General features: G+C 39.9%; 1 protein-coding gene across 1 annotated transcript in view; it reads left to right on the forward strand.

Moving 5' to 3' along the window:
- The window catches only part of LOC146312021 (protocadherin-15-like), a 232,436-nt gene that overhangs the window by 26,042 nt on the left and 191,893 nt on the right, over positions 1 to 14,501 (forward strand). The window contains exon 2 of the mRNA XM_084740319.1: positions 10,033 to 10,183. Within this exon, the coding sequence (XP_084596445.1) occupies positions 10,051 to 10,183 (133 nt within the window). The 5' untranslated portion in view covers positions 10,033 to 10,050. The remainder of the gene's footprint in view (positions 1 to 10,032; positions 10,184 to 14,501) is intronic.

Consider the following 14,501-nt stretch of genomic DNA (forward strand, 5'->3'; position numbering starts at 1 on the left):
TACATCACACTGTGTGGTCATTTGTGTCTGTTTTGGTTGCGTGTATCTTTGTGGGTTTGTTGCATATCTTTGTGATCGTTTGGGGCCTCTTTGTGGTCACGTTGCGTCTTGTTGTGGTCGTTTTGCATCTCTCTCTGGTCGTTTTGCAGCTCTTTGTGGTCTTTTGCATCTCTGTGATTTAGATTTGCGTATCTTTGTGGCCATTTTGTGATCGTTTTGCATGTCTTTGTGGTAATTTTGCATCTCTTTGTGGTTGTTTTGTGTCTCTCTCGAAGGGGCTTTGGTCCAGGGACCTTGCTGTGCCCAGTATGCCAATTCAGTAATCCATCCATGAAACTAACAAGCCAACACCCCCTGACCCTTGTGGAGGGGCACCATGGGTGGTCAATCAGGTTCTAGGGGCACGACTGTTCCACCCCTGGCCACAAGACTGAGGCAAAATGTGCTGTGAATCTGCAAAGCTTGCCTTCTGTCTGCACTGTACAGCGGCATGGCTCCATTACAGACCATCCTGTAAGAGTCACAGTTCACTTGCTCTGTGTCCTGGCAAAACACCCTGGAGCAAGACAATAAACCACGCATAGTAAGTCATTCAGCATAAGGCTGTCAGCCATCTGCCTGATATTCAAGAAAGGAAATTTCTAGTCTTGTTTTGGCAGCAGAGGAGCTGTAAAAGATGCCAGACAGACAGTGACAAACAGGCCGACAGACATACTGACACAAACACGACACAAACAGGCAAACAGACCAACTGACAGAAAAAGAAAATAGACAGATGTCGGCTGTGACAGTACAAGGGAAATATTTTTATTTGTTATCATTTTCTGCGCACATGCAAACACAGTCGGTTAGAGTTACAGTAACAAAGTCTCATCAGTCACATGCAATGACAGGCAGCTGATCTCAAACACCAAGGAAGTGAACAACTTAAAACAGCATGTCAACATCTGCCGCTCTCACTCATTGTTCACGGTCAACATCCCATTTTGTCACCTTTTTTTAAATTCACTTTACTTTATTTCACTATTTTTAACACACAGAGACACATTCTCTATCAATATCTCCCCTGTTTTTAAGGTCAAGGTTTTGTGCCTTTCTTTTCCAAACTTTCTCTTTTCATTTGCTTGTTTCTCTCAAGTGCCCTTCTGTTTCTTTTCAATCTTTTTGTCTTCATCAGATTGCCATTGTTTCTCTCTTATCCTCCTTTCTATCCCATCCTCACCCGAGCTATGCCCTCTTCTCATTTTCTTCCCCGTCCTGTGATCACTATACATCAATGAGAGGTTGTTGATGCTCAATGAAAGCAGTGGCCTTTAAAGTGCGGGTTGCAATCTCTGTCTCATTGCTTTTCTTTCGTTGTCTCTCTGTCTGGCTGCTATTGTCTGGGACAGAGTCTCTCTGGTTGGTTTCTCTACCTCTTTTCTAATGTAATCTCTCTTTTTTTTTTTACCTTCTGCCCCGTGTCTCCCCCTTGTTCTCTGTTCTCTCTCCCCCCCTTTCTGTTTCCACTGCATCTCCATGTTTCTCCTATCCTCTCCTCCTCATTTCCTTTGTGTGAGCGTCTCTCGCTCTCTGCCGGGTGTATTTCCTCTCTCTCTGGAGGAATAAGACTTTTTGAAGTTGTACCAGAGGAAAAGCGCCTTCAGCCCTAATACACTTCATCCTGGTTACTGGCGCTTACAGCATGGCCTACTATTGTGTGCCACAGTGCTTTGTGAACTTTACCAGGGAATTAAACATAAACCAGCAACTCTGCCTGACACACAGTCTCACAGTCAGGGTCAATTCATGAAGAACCATGTTAGAACAATGTTACAATGCTCATTCTGGCCTGTGTTAAGTACTGCCTTGATATCATGCAGCTATTTTTTTCTCAAATCCTCATTCTGCAAAATTGTTAGATTTTAATTGCAGCATGCTTTACAAAACCACTGATATGATGATTAGAGTAATTATCTGTTAGCTATATTATCTGTAGTTATTTCGGTTGTTTTGAGCTGTAATTTTTTTTAAAAAATCTCTCCAACTGTCTGTTTTAAATCTTTCAACTTGCGCTCCCTGGCAGTCCCTGCCAAAGAACCACAGATGGAAATTTACTATATGGTGCAATACATAATATATTCAACACATTCCCTCTTAAATAATTAAAATAAATATTCAGTAAATTTGAAAAAAAAGAAAAAGAAAGAAGTTTTTTACTGCACTTCTGCTCTTGTACCTAGTTAAGCATGTGTTTGGTGGACTATAGCACTTGTGCTAGCAATCACACATGTAGCTGAGCTCGGTAAAGCTACATCATATCACAGTCAAGCAGGCTGGTACAAGAATGTAGTGTTTTTAAAGACCTCAGATGTTTCAGTGTCACAGTCCTGGTAAAGAGACAAAGACAGACAAACAAACATGGGCATAGTCTCTGTGATGTCAGACACAGGCTTTTGAAAAGCCGTCTCTCTGGCTGTCACCGCCGCTGCAGCGCCTGACTCAAACTGACTCATGACTAATCCAAAAATGGTCAAAGAGGTGGAGCGTGGGTGGAGTTCAGGCAGGCCAAATGGAGCAGCTACCTAATTAAAGCCACTAACCTGTCACCCAAATAAGCCCTGCATAAAATATACACAATATTTGGGACACCTTAACTTTATCAGCATTATCAAGACATTACCTTTTAATGAGTTGAAGCCCCAGTTATCAATTCCTTCAATTTTCTCAGGCATAATAATTTAATAATAACAGTGACAACCACACTTGTCTGTGTCTCTTTATCTCCATCTCCTCCTCTGTGATTGGTGTGGATTTAATAAGGAAATAGAGTTATCTGGGGTCACATTGTTTATGGAGTTCAAGAAAGTATAATAAAAAAAGGAAGGGGAGGGACAGTAACAGCAAACTTTGTCAGGATTAGGATCAATGCAAAGTAAGTTTTCACGTACAAGGGGTATGCCTTGGTGTTTTGATAAAACCAATAAACCTAGTAAGTGTACAGAAAAAGAAAAAAGAACTGCAAATGTCAAGAATAGAATAAATATAAAAATCAAAACATGTACAATAACAAATATGAAAAAAGACAAATAAGTCAAATAAATCACATTTTAAAATGAAAAGGGGCAGTTTAGAGTCTGAAACAAAGAGGACAGCATTTGTGAAATATTGACTAAGAAATGTTCACAGCATAATGTATGACGAATATGTGCAATGTGCAGAGGTAACAATTAAAAACGTTTCCATTAATGCTGTGCATTTAAGTCAGATATGGAGACTTAATGTTAATGTAACGTGTAGTTTCTATGAGTGGCAATAAGAGTGGGGGGTTGATGAGGCCAGCTGCAGTTGGGGAAAAAAACTTAACTTGTGGCACAATACTTTGGTCCTGATGGACTGCAGCCTCCTGCTGGAGGGGAGTGTTTTAACAAGTTTCTATCTGGGATGGGAGGGGTCGATCATAATTTTTCCCGCTGGCCTCAGGGTCCTGGAGGCGTACAGGTCCTGGATGGATGGCAGAATGCAGCCAATCACCCTCTCAGCAGAGCAAATGATACGCTGCAGTCCAGCTTTGACCTTATGTGGCATCGTGATACGAGATGGTGATGGAGGAGGCGAGGACGGACTCAATAGCTGTGCTTCTATCAATTTATTTTTCTGTGCATTTTTGGTGGAAAATTAATGATAAAATCCTCCTCGGTCTCACAAAGTTTTCCGCAGAAGTTCTGATGTAGTGAACATTGTTGTTTTCAGTCTTAGAGGAGAAGAAGAAGCTGTTTCCGCTGTCACAAATAGCGCTGACATGAAAGAAAAATGACAGCTTCCCCAGTTAAGAAAAGCCAGGAAGGCCTCTCTCAATTTTTCTCTTATAGATGACAAAGGAGACTGCCTTTTTTCCCTTCTCTTTCTTTGAGGTTTATTGGCAGTATTGTTTCCGGTTCACAACCTCTAGTTCTTCTACTTACCTATGTAATAGTCTCACCACTCCTGAATAAAACTGCGCTTGTTATTTGCACTAAACCAGTTGATGAAGATGTGCCTAATTCCCATTTTAATTTTTTAAAGTTCGCTTTAAATTTACAATTAGACACAACAAGGCTAATTACGGCTGTGTAGACCACACCATCACTGACTCTGAAATTCTTCTTACACTACTACAGGAAATAACAAAAGGAAATACATACCCCTGTTTATTATTAGTCATTTATTAATGGTATAATCTGCAACATTTTTTCTAAAAAAAAAAAAAACAACTGCCATGGGAACTTCACAAAACTGCCTGTATTTCATCATTTTTTCCTCATTGTTTTGCTGTGCTCGGGATGTTTCACCAACCCAAACCGCTGGTGTTTGATGTCCTGATGCATTTGTGAAGAGCTTGCACAATTCCGACTGACTCTACCTTTAAGCTAAACTTCCAGTCAATGACCCTCTTCATGTCTGCAATCATAACAGGCTCAGAGTCTGGTCAACCAGTTGACTTTAGAAGGAACTCAAGTTCTGTATCTGTATATGTTTTGACCAGACTTAGCTATACTAGATGCTGAAATTAGGGGACAAACATATCTTTACTTACCTATTCACAATGAGCTGTAGTTCATAATATAGGAGCAGTATTATAGAATAAAAGAGCAATGTGTGTGACCTAAGAGTTTGGATTTCTGATAGGCTCTCAGTTGTAAGCAGGAGTGTACCAACTCTTTTCCCATTCATCACTGTCAAAAATCAATCTGGCTTTGTGTTGGCTTGTGAAAATAGGCTACTGAGCTCATTTGAGAACAGGTTATTGCATCAAACAAGTCTCTTTTTTTTGCAATTGTTGTCATTGTTTTGTCAAGTTCAGGTTATAAAAAAGAAAAGGTCGACTATTGAGTGTTGCACAGTTTGGTTCACTGTGTGTCAAAAGAAGGCGTACAGTGATTGGGCGCCGTCTGTGAAGCAATTAAAAGAATTATTCCACCACGTGGGCACACGCTGTACTTAACAGGGTTAAGCCTCAAAATGTAGCAACATCCTGCAACACTAAACAAAGTTCTGTTTTTTACCTTTTTCAACCCTTGTATGCTTGAATTTGGAAAAGGTATCAAGTGATATTTGACAAGGTATAAATACTTTAACTGAGCAAACGTTATCTTGACAACACACTTTCATCTTTTTCTATCCATTGTTTGCATCATTTTGACTGCAGTACTGTATGTTTAGCATGTATGTACGCTTTATATTTGTTTATTGTATGGTTTGAAACGTGTTTAAACTGTAAACAGTTTGAACATTGGACAGCGCTTCCAGGTCTGAAAAGTGAAGCCAATGTAGAGGGGAATTACCCTGCTTCTCCTGTGATGTATGACCTCAGTAAACAGTTTCCTAATGACTTTTTGGTCCCATTTAGAGTAAAATAGACAATAAAGCAAGGTATGCTTTAGGGCAGGTGCTACCTGTGATTGAGTCATTCTTTCTCAGCGAATTCATCTAGTACAACACACAGGGCTCACAAACTCACATCAAACAGTATTGTTAAAATATGGATCAATATTCTGTAGGTACGTTGCCTATTTCTTGCTTAAAATGTTTTCAGAAATATATTTTAGTGTACTGTTTAGCTGTAATCCTAACAAGATTGCAACCGGGCAGGCTGCCATGGTCCTGTTGAATGAACGTACCAAAACAAAGCACCACCCAAGTCAAAGTACGTCACCCACCAGCTTCACATTCTCTTCGATACTGTGCATGTTCTTTTTGCAAAAATCCAAAACGGCAGCCCCCTTTAACTCCAAACTCCAAGCTTTAAAACGCCAGTGCACAAAACAATGGGTGATGTCACAGTGGCTCTGCCCACTAATGTACTGTCAGTGGTCTTGTCAGAGAACTAAACCAACTTCTCACTTGATTTGTAACCTCAGTAAACCTTTTCTTCGTTCTAGTCCCATTAAGAATAAAAAAGATGATAAAGTAGGGTACATTTAAAGGCGTGCCATGACTACCTTGTTATTAACAGCTTGATACAACGTTGTGTCCTCCTAGCAGTACATATCGTCCCCGGCTCCACCATCTCACCCAAAGATGGTTTCTTCTGGCTCCAAAAAAAAAACAAAAAAACAAGATTTGATAGACCAGTGGATGACGTCATGGCTCCTTTCACTATTTATTATACAGTCTATGGCTCAAACAAGGAGATTGGTTGGATTGGATGTTCAGTGTAGATGATTTCTTCATGATATGCAGAACTACATGGTCATACATGAGTAATGATATAATCTTCAGTTGCATTAATTGAAAGATCTTCTGATTGAACTGATAATTGCAAAAGTCATCCACCATTCTGACAAATGTAAAAACAATCCCTTGTGTTGCTACTGACATGCTTTAGTTTTATAAGGTTTGAGAGAATCTGTTTTTTTTTCCTTCTAATGTTTGAAATGTGTTGTCAGGCCAGCACAAATGCTCGTGGTGCAAGCTCAGCCTCATGTCCATCAGTTTCTCGCCAATATCACAGTATGACTGTGCAGAGATGAGTCGCCGGGGGACTCAGCCTTATTAAAAAACTACCAGAATTATTTATAAAACTCATCAAGAGAGCTTGCATGACATTAGGGACTCAGAGAAGTTTTAGACTCATAAACATGGAGCATCCCTTGCGATTCATAAAAATCAGTGCCAGAGAAAAAAAATACCATCTGCTTCTTTCTCTCTCTACAATGTCAGAGGTGTTATCAGTTTCCTTTGCAGGGCTTTCTCTGACTCTCTGCTACATCTTGATCACAGCCCACCACACCTGCATGCCATTACGGAGGGACTGAAGCACCAGAGTTTAATATGTTAAACTCAATTAAGGGCAGTTAAGAGCGGCACCGTGGCATTGTGAGTCTAAAGTGTGTCCCTCAAATGAAGCTGCCCCCAGGCCCCCGTGACTGTTGGATTTCACCTCCGGGATTTGGCAGAATATCACAATTACATTTTCGTTGTCAGCCAGCTCCATCTCCATTCTGGGGGTCGGGCAATAGTAATCTGACTCTGTCACAGTAATCTCTGCCATGGGAACTTCACAAATCAGGACTAATTAAACAGGCGGCAGATTCTGCGTGACGGGAAGCAGTTAATGTTGTTCTTGTTGAATGAGAGTGGCTAGGCCTCAGTTAAAGCTCCATTCAGGATCATTTCTTTCTATAGAATAAAGAATATTCTCAGTATCACCGTAAAGATGGGAACAAAAGAGGACTAAAGAGGTTGAAGTGCTTATACCTTTTAAGTATATCAAATGACTCATACTATGGATGGAACTCATGAGTAATTTTCAACAGGATATGATTCATCTTTAAAGAAATAATATTATATCCAATTTGGATTCTTGTAATTGACCATTTGCTGAGCCCTATCTTCTTTAATTGCTGTTGGTACGCCTGTCAGGCTTTCTATTCTCATGTGGCTCAAATGCAGTTTACAATTATAGCAGTGGCAAATTTAATATTGAAACAATGGGTCTTCAATTTCACAATAAAGTAAATAAAAAAGTGGGTACAAATTTTTTGTAGCAGGTTTTATCAGCTGTTAAGAGCTAGCATAAAGTAATGCAAATGCTAAAAGTCTGTCATGTCAATGTCATGCTAAAATCCTGAGGTTATGTCCTGAGCATGAAGTGAGCATCTTCACCAGTTGATGGTTCATTTAGAAGACATGGAAATAAAGGAGCGGCCTTGTTTATGTGTGCCTGCTCCATGTATTGCAGGGTAAAGCTATTGTTAGTCCTACTATTAGGCTGTAATACAGTATTATGAACAGAAATGTAATTAAAATGTTACTCATTCTAACATAATATTTCTTGAACGAGAATAAAGTTTAAATTTATTCTTCACTGTAATGCTACTCTTTTAAAGGCGGGTGAGATTTGTGGGGGTTTATTGGCAGAATATGCCAGAAATTGAATATATTTGTAAGAATATTTATCTTATCATATAATCATCTCAAAATAAGAATCATTGTGTTTATAATCAGCCCTTTATATCTCCAGACAGCGTCCTTTTCCACAGATATCACCATGTTAAGCTGCTGTTTTCTACAGTTGCCCAGAATGGACAAAGCAAAAAAACTGCACAGGTCTCACAGCCACTGTGAGTTTTTTTTACGTGCTTTGAAGGGGTGGGTGACAGAGAGTGTTTGCAGTCTGCAAGCTCACATCTAGATGCCACTAAATCCTACACAGTGGTCCTTTTAAAGAAAAGAACCTAGAACCTTTAACTCAGGCAAATGTAACGCCATCTAATGCAAATTCATCTGGAGCGCTACGACTGTCAGTAGGAAGCAAGTCATCTGGACAACGTTACCTAATAACTATGCAAAAAATCACAATCTGATTATTGTCCACAATGTAGATTTGTGTTTCCATGTCCTAAGACAATAGGACATAATATGGTTTAGGTTATAATACCTGTAATTGTTTCATCCACCCTGACATCCTCACTACATGTCACTCTTTTATACTGTGTGTGTTGTAATGTTCATATTTTGATTATTAAACTATTTTAACTTAAACCTTTCCAAACTGTGACACTTTCACAACTTAAACAAAGCAATACTCAGGAGCAAACTGTGGAGCTCCATTTTCTGCAACACACATCCAGTTTAAATCAGATACACACTGTCGAATGCTTTATTTACACTGTTGTTTTTGTGTTGTTGACTTTGTAAACTCTTAAACGAAGGACACCACTGTCTAAACTCTTAAGGTACAGAGTTTTACTTTTATTCATTTGTGAAAATTTGTTATGTTGGCTAAACTATGACGGGACTATTGCTGTTCAGCGAATGATCAATTGCTCAAGGTAACACTGCAGCATCAGTATACTTTTGTCCTAATTTGTATACACAGTACACACAGTAGATGTTTGAGGTGGTTGTTAAGCTCGAGGTTTAAGAGGCAAATTTGAAACCACTGGTCAGTTTAAATCCCAGATTGGCTCAGGGGGACGGTGGAGGCAGAGGACTTTGTCTGCGCTCTCCTTTCGCCTCGCCACACATTTAAACAGCCACGTAGATAAACACTATCCTTCGAGTGTCTGTGTTTAAAAGTCTATCGCTGTTTTCTCTTGTAGGTCATTGAAACTCACTTTAAATGTTTGTGCAAGTAAGTGGCCAGTATTGATGTGAGATGGGTCTGAACTGCATGACCACAAAGCAATCAAAAGTCCAATTTATCGACACGTACACACACACGCAGAGAGAGACTCAGACAGTACTCAAATGTCTCTTTGAGTGAGAACTTCAAAGACAGCTTGTACTTTCCCTTCAGCTGTACATGTTCCCCTTATAAAATGTAATTAGTCTCAACCTCAGCGATAAACACACTCAAAAACCTGCACCCTAACTTGCGCACATATCAGCTTAATGTATTTCTCTCCCTCTGTCTTCTGCATTGCATCGTTCAAAACGTCTAATGTGTTATCAGTTGTGTCATTTTTTTCCACTGTAAGACCTGAGGTGTTGTTGCCACCGCTGGCATTTTTAACATCGCACAAAATATTTCCTCCTCTATCATCATCCACAGATTTCTATATTTTCCATTGTGGTGGCAAATCCCAGTGAAAGGATCATTTACTTTGATGCACGAGCACAAAGATGATTGATCAAAGATTTTAGATTAGCATAGCAGCCGTGAAGTGCAGCCACAAAATGAATATTAAATGCCAGCCGAGCTTTAGATTGTGAGGGCATCTCACCTCAGGGATGTAATGGAGTGCACTGTCAATATGGAAAGCATATTTTTATTCACAGCTTACTTCTGTAGAGATGGGTCGGGAAAGTGCACACAGTTCTGCTACATCAAACTCTGTATGACTGCCGCTGCTTCTTTCAGTGGCAGATGTCGTCTTGTGAGTATGTTAATGTCTGCTTCTACGTCGCCGTTCGCTGAAAGCCAGAGGACAGGTGGAGTAGCCCCCCGAAAGGAAGTACCTGAAAATGACTGCTTTTAATGTTGTGTACTGCTCAGCTGAAAACGAGGTGAGTGATTGTGACTGACCTGTGTTTACGTGTTCCCATCTCCTCCTCCTCTCTCCGCAGCCGGATGCTTGGTGAAGCATGGTGGTGAAGATGGTTAGAACGCACTTAACGGGGCCACTGTCATGGGGCCGGGTCAAATGGCCGAGTATAATGGGAACGGGAGTCCTTTATCTGCTGCTGCTATCAACCTGTCTCGGCCAAGACACAGAAGGTAAAGGCAGTCTCTCTAGTTGTGTCTCCTTATCCATCTCTCTTTCAGTCACTCTCTGTCTTTGACTTGCCTCTTCTCTTCGTCTTCATCTTTTTTTTCTCAGTTTTATAATTCAGAGCGGGATCAATCTGCTCAGCAGGGATTTAATATCAGAACTGTGCACATAACTTTCTTGACTCCAGGCTTATCTTAGGTCGTGAGCACATCTCAGTTAGCTGTGTCACAAGATTTCCCTGATTCATTATTGATGTGTGTTGATGACTGACGATGAATGGTGCTTTGTTTAGACAGCAACAGCACAATTTGGCCAAGGGTATTAGGCAGTATACTCAGTTTTACCTCTAATTATACAGCATAAATCACTGTAGTCTTTTCTTGCCATGTAGTTTTAAAGTAAAGTCAGGGATAGACATCTATTTGTCCATGTGCCGATCCAACACCACATCATTTATTAACCCTGAAATGGACCCTGCTTCTTCCCAGCAGTGTCCCATACGCCAATTTTTATTTCCCAGGATGGCAAACTCATGTTCAATGAAATTCATTCATTCATTCATTCATTCATTCATTCATTCATTCATTCATTAGCAGTATATATCTGGTATCAGATTGGCACTCTGTATCAGCTGATACACAGAGTTCAGGTATTGGAATTGGCATCAGGAAGGAAAAAATTTAATCGGAACATGTCTAATGTTCATATTTTTAAGCAGGATACACAAAAGGCAATTCAATGCAACTTAACACAGCCTTCTTTAACTATGACACTTGTGTTGTTCACATGTCTCTTGATTGAATTGTGATGTTGTGTTTCATGAAGGCGTTGTTTCAGGTGAGAAAATTAGTTGTGGAAAGCGACAGCACACCGAGTAAGTTTTAATTTTCATGCAGTAATTTGGCTTACATACAGCAGTTAATAGAAGCAAATACAATAATGAATAAAAATGGCAATTAATACAATGTGTTCACATATACAATAAATAAACACAAGCATACAGGTTAATGTTAGCATCACTCTTTTCTTTGTCAGTTGTCATCAAAACCATCTCAAGAAGCAGCCAAAGACACCAGGAACCCCACACTCATAGCTAGTAACAGGCCAAATAACATTTTGTTTAAAAAGCCAAGAGCTGATGGGAAAAAGACCTTGTGAAACACAAGGTCTAGAGGTGAATAGAGATGGAAATGCCTGTGTGTCTCCCGGTCAGGTGGTTAAAAGGGTTGTTCTGGGGAGGTTTGACTTACTACAGAGATCAAGGGTCAAAGGACAGAGGGTGTTTAGCATTGTGAGTATTGTGCAGACCCCAGAGGCAAATTGTGATTTGTGAATTTGGGCTATTTAAATAAAACTTGACTTTACTTGGTCAGTCCACCATTTTTATATCTCAAAATCTGCTGAATGGATTGGCACCAAGATTTTCACAGACATTTACAGTCCCCAAAGGATGAATCCCGCAGACATTGGTGATCCCTTTACTTTAAAGGCTCATTTATGGCCCTGTAACATATGAAATAAAATAATATGAAAGAAAAATCTAAATTTTCTGACATAACAAACTTGGAGGAGGTTATGTACCTCTCGAGAAAGAGGTAAAAGAAATGGCAGTGTTGTAGACAGCGGTGGTCTGTGCAGCAAGTAAATATTGTTTTTAGTTTTTACTGACTAACAGATGATGAAAATTATTTCCAATACTTTCAGATTTTTAAAAATGTGGCTGTCTTGCTTCAACTATTGGCTACATTGTCACCCTGCCCCCATGTCTATTAGATATCATGCTCATTTCATCCAGTAAGCTTTCAGAAAATGTGCCGAAATACAGACAAATATAATGCAGAATATGGGCAGAAGGTTCTGTCCGAATGCAAATCTAACATTTAGAATAAATCAGCCTTTATTCTAACACCACGATGAAGTTCTCATTTTTGAGTGAAATGTCTCAACTGTTGGATGAATTTGGTGCAGATATTCATGTCCCCTTCAGGATGAATTCTGATAACTTTGGTAAAACTTTTCGTCGGGTCAAATTTTAACTTTGTCCAGTGCTTTAGTTTCTGGTCTGGTTTCTAGAGATGTAGAGATTTTGACCAGACCATCACTGATACTGAGTGTCAGATCAGAGCATCACTAGTGTAATGTAAATGTTTAGGTGGATGTAAGTGGTAAACTATGCAGAATTATCCCAAATACAATGAATAGACTCATCAAAAATAATTCCTCTCAATCATCATGCCCTTGCCTTCTTATTTTCTCATTATTTTGCTGTGCTTGGATGCTTAACCAACCCAAAATGTTGATATTTGTCGTCCTGAGGATGAGACGCAATTATCTTTCTGCTGATTATACAAATAGCAACTGACAAATCCAACTGATTCAACCTTTAAGATCTGTAATCAGTTCAAGTGCCCTGGTGTGTTACAGCGTTTCTTTCTCAATGTTAAGAAGAGTGTGCAATAATAGTAAAACTTGAATGTGCCAAGGATATTTTAACGTTGAAAAATCCCTGAACTGAGAGCAAACTGAAGCAAGGTAAGGCAGAGATGAAGTCATCACCGATGGGAGAGCTCAGCATAATACTCTCTTGACTTCCTGCTCGATTTGTCAGAATATTAATATTCCATTTAACTCTTAGTCCTTGAGATTTATCTCGTTGGCATTTAGCTGACAGGGGCTGCAGCCAAAGGTGAATGTCTGTGAGTGTGTATGCTTCGGTGCAGAGGTAGAAGAGGAGCATATGTAAGCATCATGTTGGTTTTTAGTGAAGTATACAATTTGAAACATCCTTCAATTTAGCTCTCCCTGGACACATCTGCCTCTCCTCATCTCTCCTCATCACACACGTCCACCTGCATTCAATTACACCTGTAAAACTGTGTTTCCTAAACTGTTGGCAGGGTCTCAAAAGCAGGAATGCAGGCGGTATTCTGGCGGCTCTGCACATAACAAGAATAGTATGTTTTAATGAGCCTGGATTTCCAGGTTGACAGACAATATGTTGCTCAGTTTGGGTCCCCTCATGACATGAGTGCTGGTGTGTTTTTAATGAGCTCCAGTCCCAGGATGAACGGCTGATTTTAGCTGTTTGGACCCTCGCATGACAAGAATACTAGTATGTTTTAATTAGCCTGGGTCCCAAGGTAAGAGGGAGACTATATTTACTCACGTTTGGTTTCCTGCATGACAAGAGTACCAGTATATTTTTAATGAGCCTCGATCCCAGGGTGAGAGTCCACACAATATGTCAAATGAGGCTTTTGAGCTGAAAGTTTGTTTTTCTTCTCCAAAAAACTGCCACAACTTGAAACTGATTAAGATCATAATGTTTTAGAGCTTGTTTCTGAAACCATTTTGACTTAAAGTGCAGAGGCTGCCTGAGAGGCAGGGGTGAGGGAAATAAAAAGTCCACTAGCTGCATGTGGTGGGGAATCAACGTGCTGAAAATCATGGTGCATTTATGGTGAAACAGTTCCAGTCCTTTGTCTATATTAAATAGTTTTAATGTGTGACTTGAAGAACAACACATACTACACCTCTGTAATACAAATACACAGGCAAGTATTAACTATTTCACTACTGAGAGGCATGTAGGACCCTAGGAAGAGTAGTTGCTACCTTGGTATTGACTAATGGGCATCTAAATAAATAAATAAATGAAGAGGCCACCTAACTTTTTAACTGAAAAGACACTTTAGAAGGCACTTTATCACATTGTTTTGGACATTTGGCCACCCTGGAGGGCACTTCATCATGTTTTGTCCACTGAGAGGCCACTCGGAGGGCAGTTTACCACATTTTGTTCAATGGAAAGACACCGTAGAGGACATTTCACCACATTTTGTCCTCTGGTAGCGCCCTGTACAGGACGTTTTACCACACTGTCCAGTCAGAAGACACTATATAGGGCATTTTATCACAGTGTCTTTGAGTCCACAAGTGTTTTAGTACACAAATCTCTAGCTAATGTTGCTAGTTTCAAAAATAGCAGAGTGAAATGCAAACTCTCTGCTCTGGTGAATTCCTGTACTTGACTTCACTCTAATTATGAATTCAATTGAAGCCTGCGGTGTGTGGGCGGTGCTTCACTGGTTGTTTTAATTGAATGTGACTTATCTGCGAACAGGAACAAGACACAACAGACGGTATGAAAAGAGTTATGCTTGAGTTGTCACACACTGAGTGTGAAGTGTGTGTATCTCTGTGCTCATATGGCTCTATTTTAATGCCTAGATGCCTGTGAATGTATTCCTTTGCACCTGTGTGATTGTGTTTTCCTGCATGACAATGACATTTGGTGTCTGTGACAACATGCCAGTGATTATG

The sequence above is a fragment of the Lutjanus erythropterus genome, chromosome 17 (assembly GCF_056507025.1).
Source record: "Lutjanus erythropterus isolate fLutEry1 chromosome 17, fLutEry1.hap2, whole genome shotgun sequence".
Lineage (NCBI taxonomy): Eukaryota > Metazoa > Chordata > Actinopteri > Lutjaniformes > Lutjanidae > Lutjanus > Lutjanus erythropterus.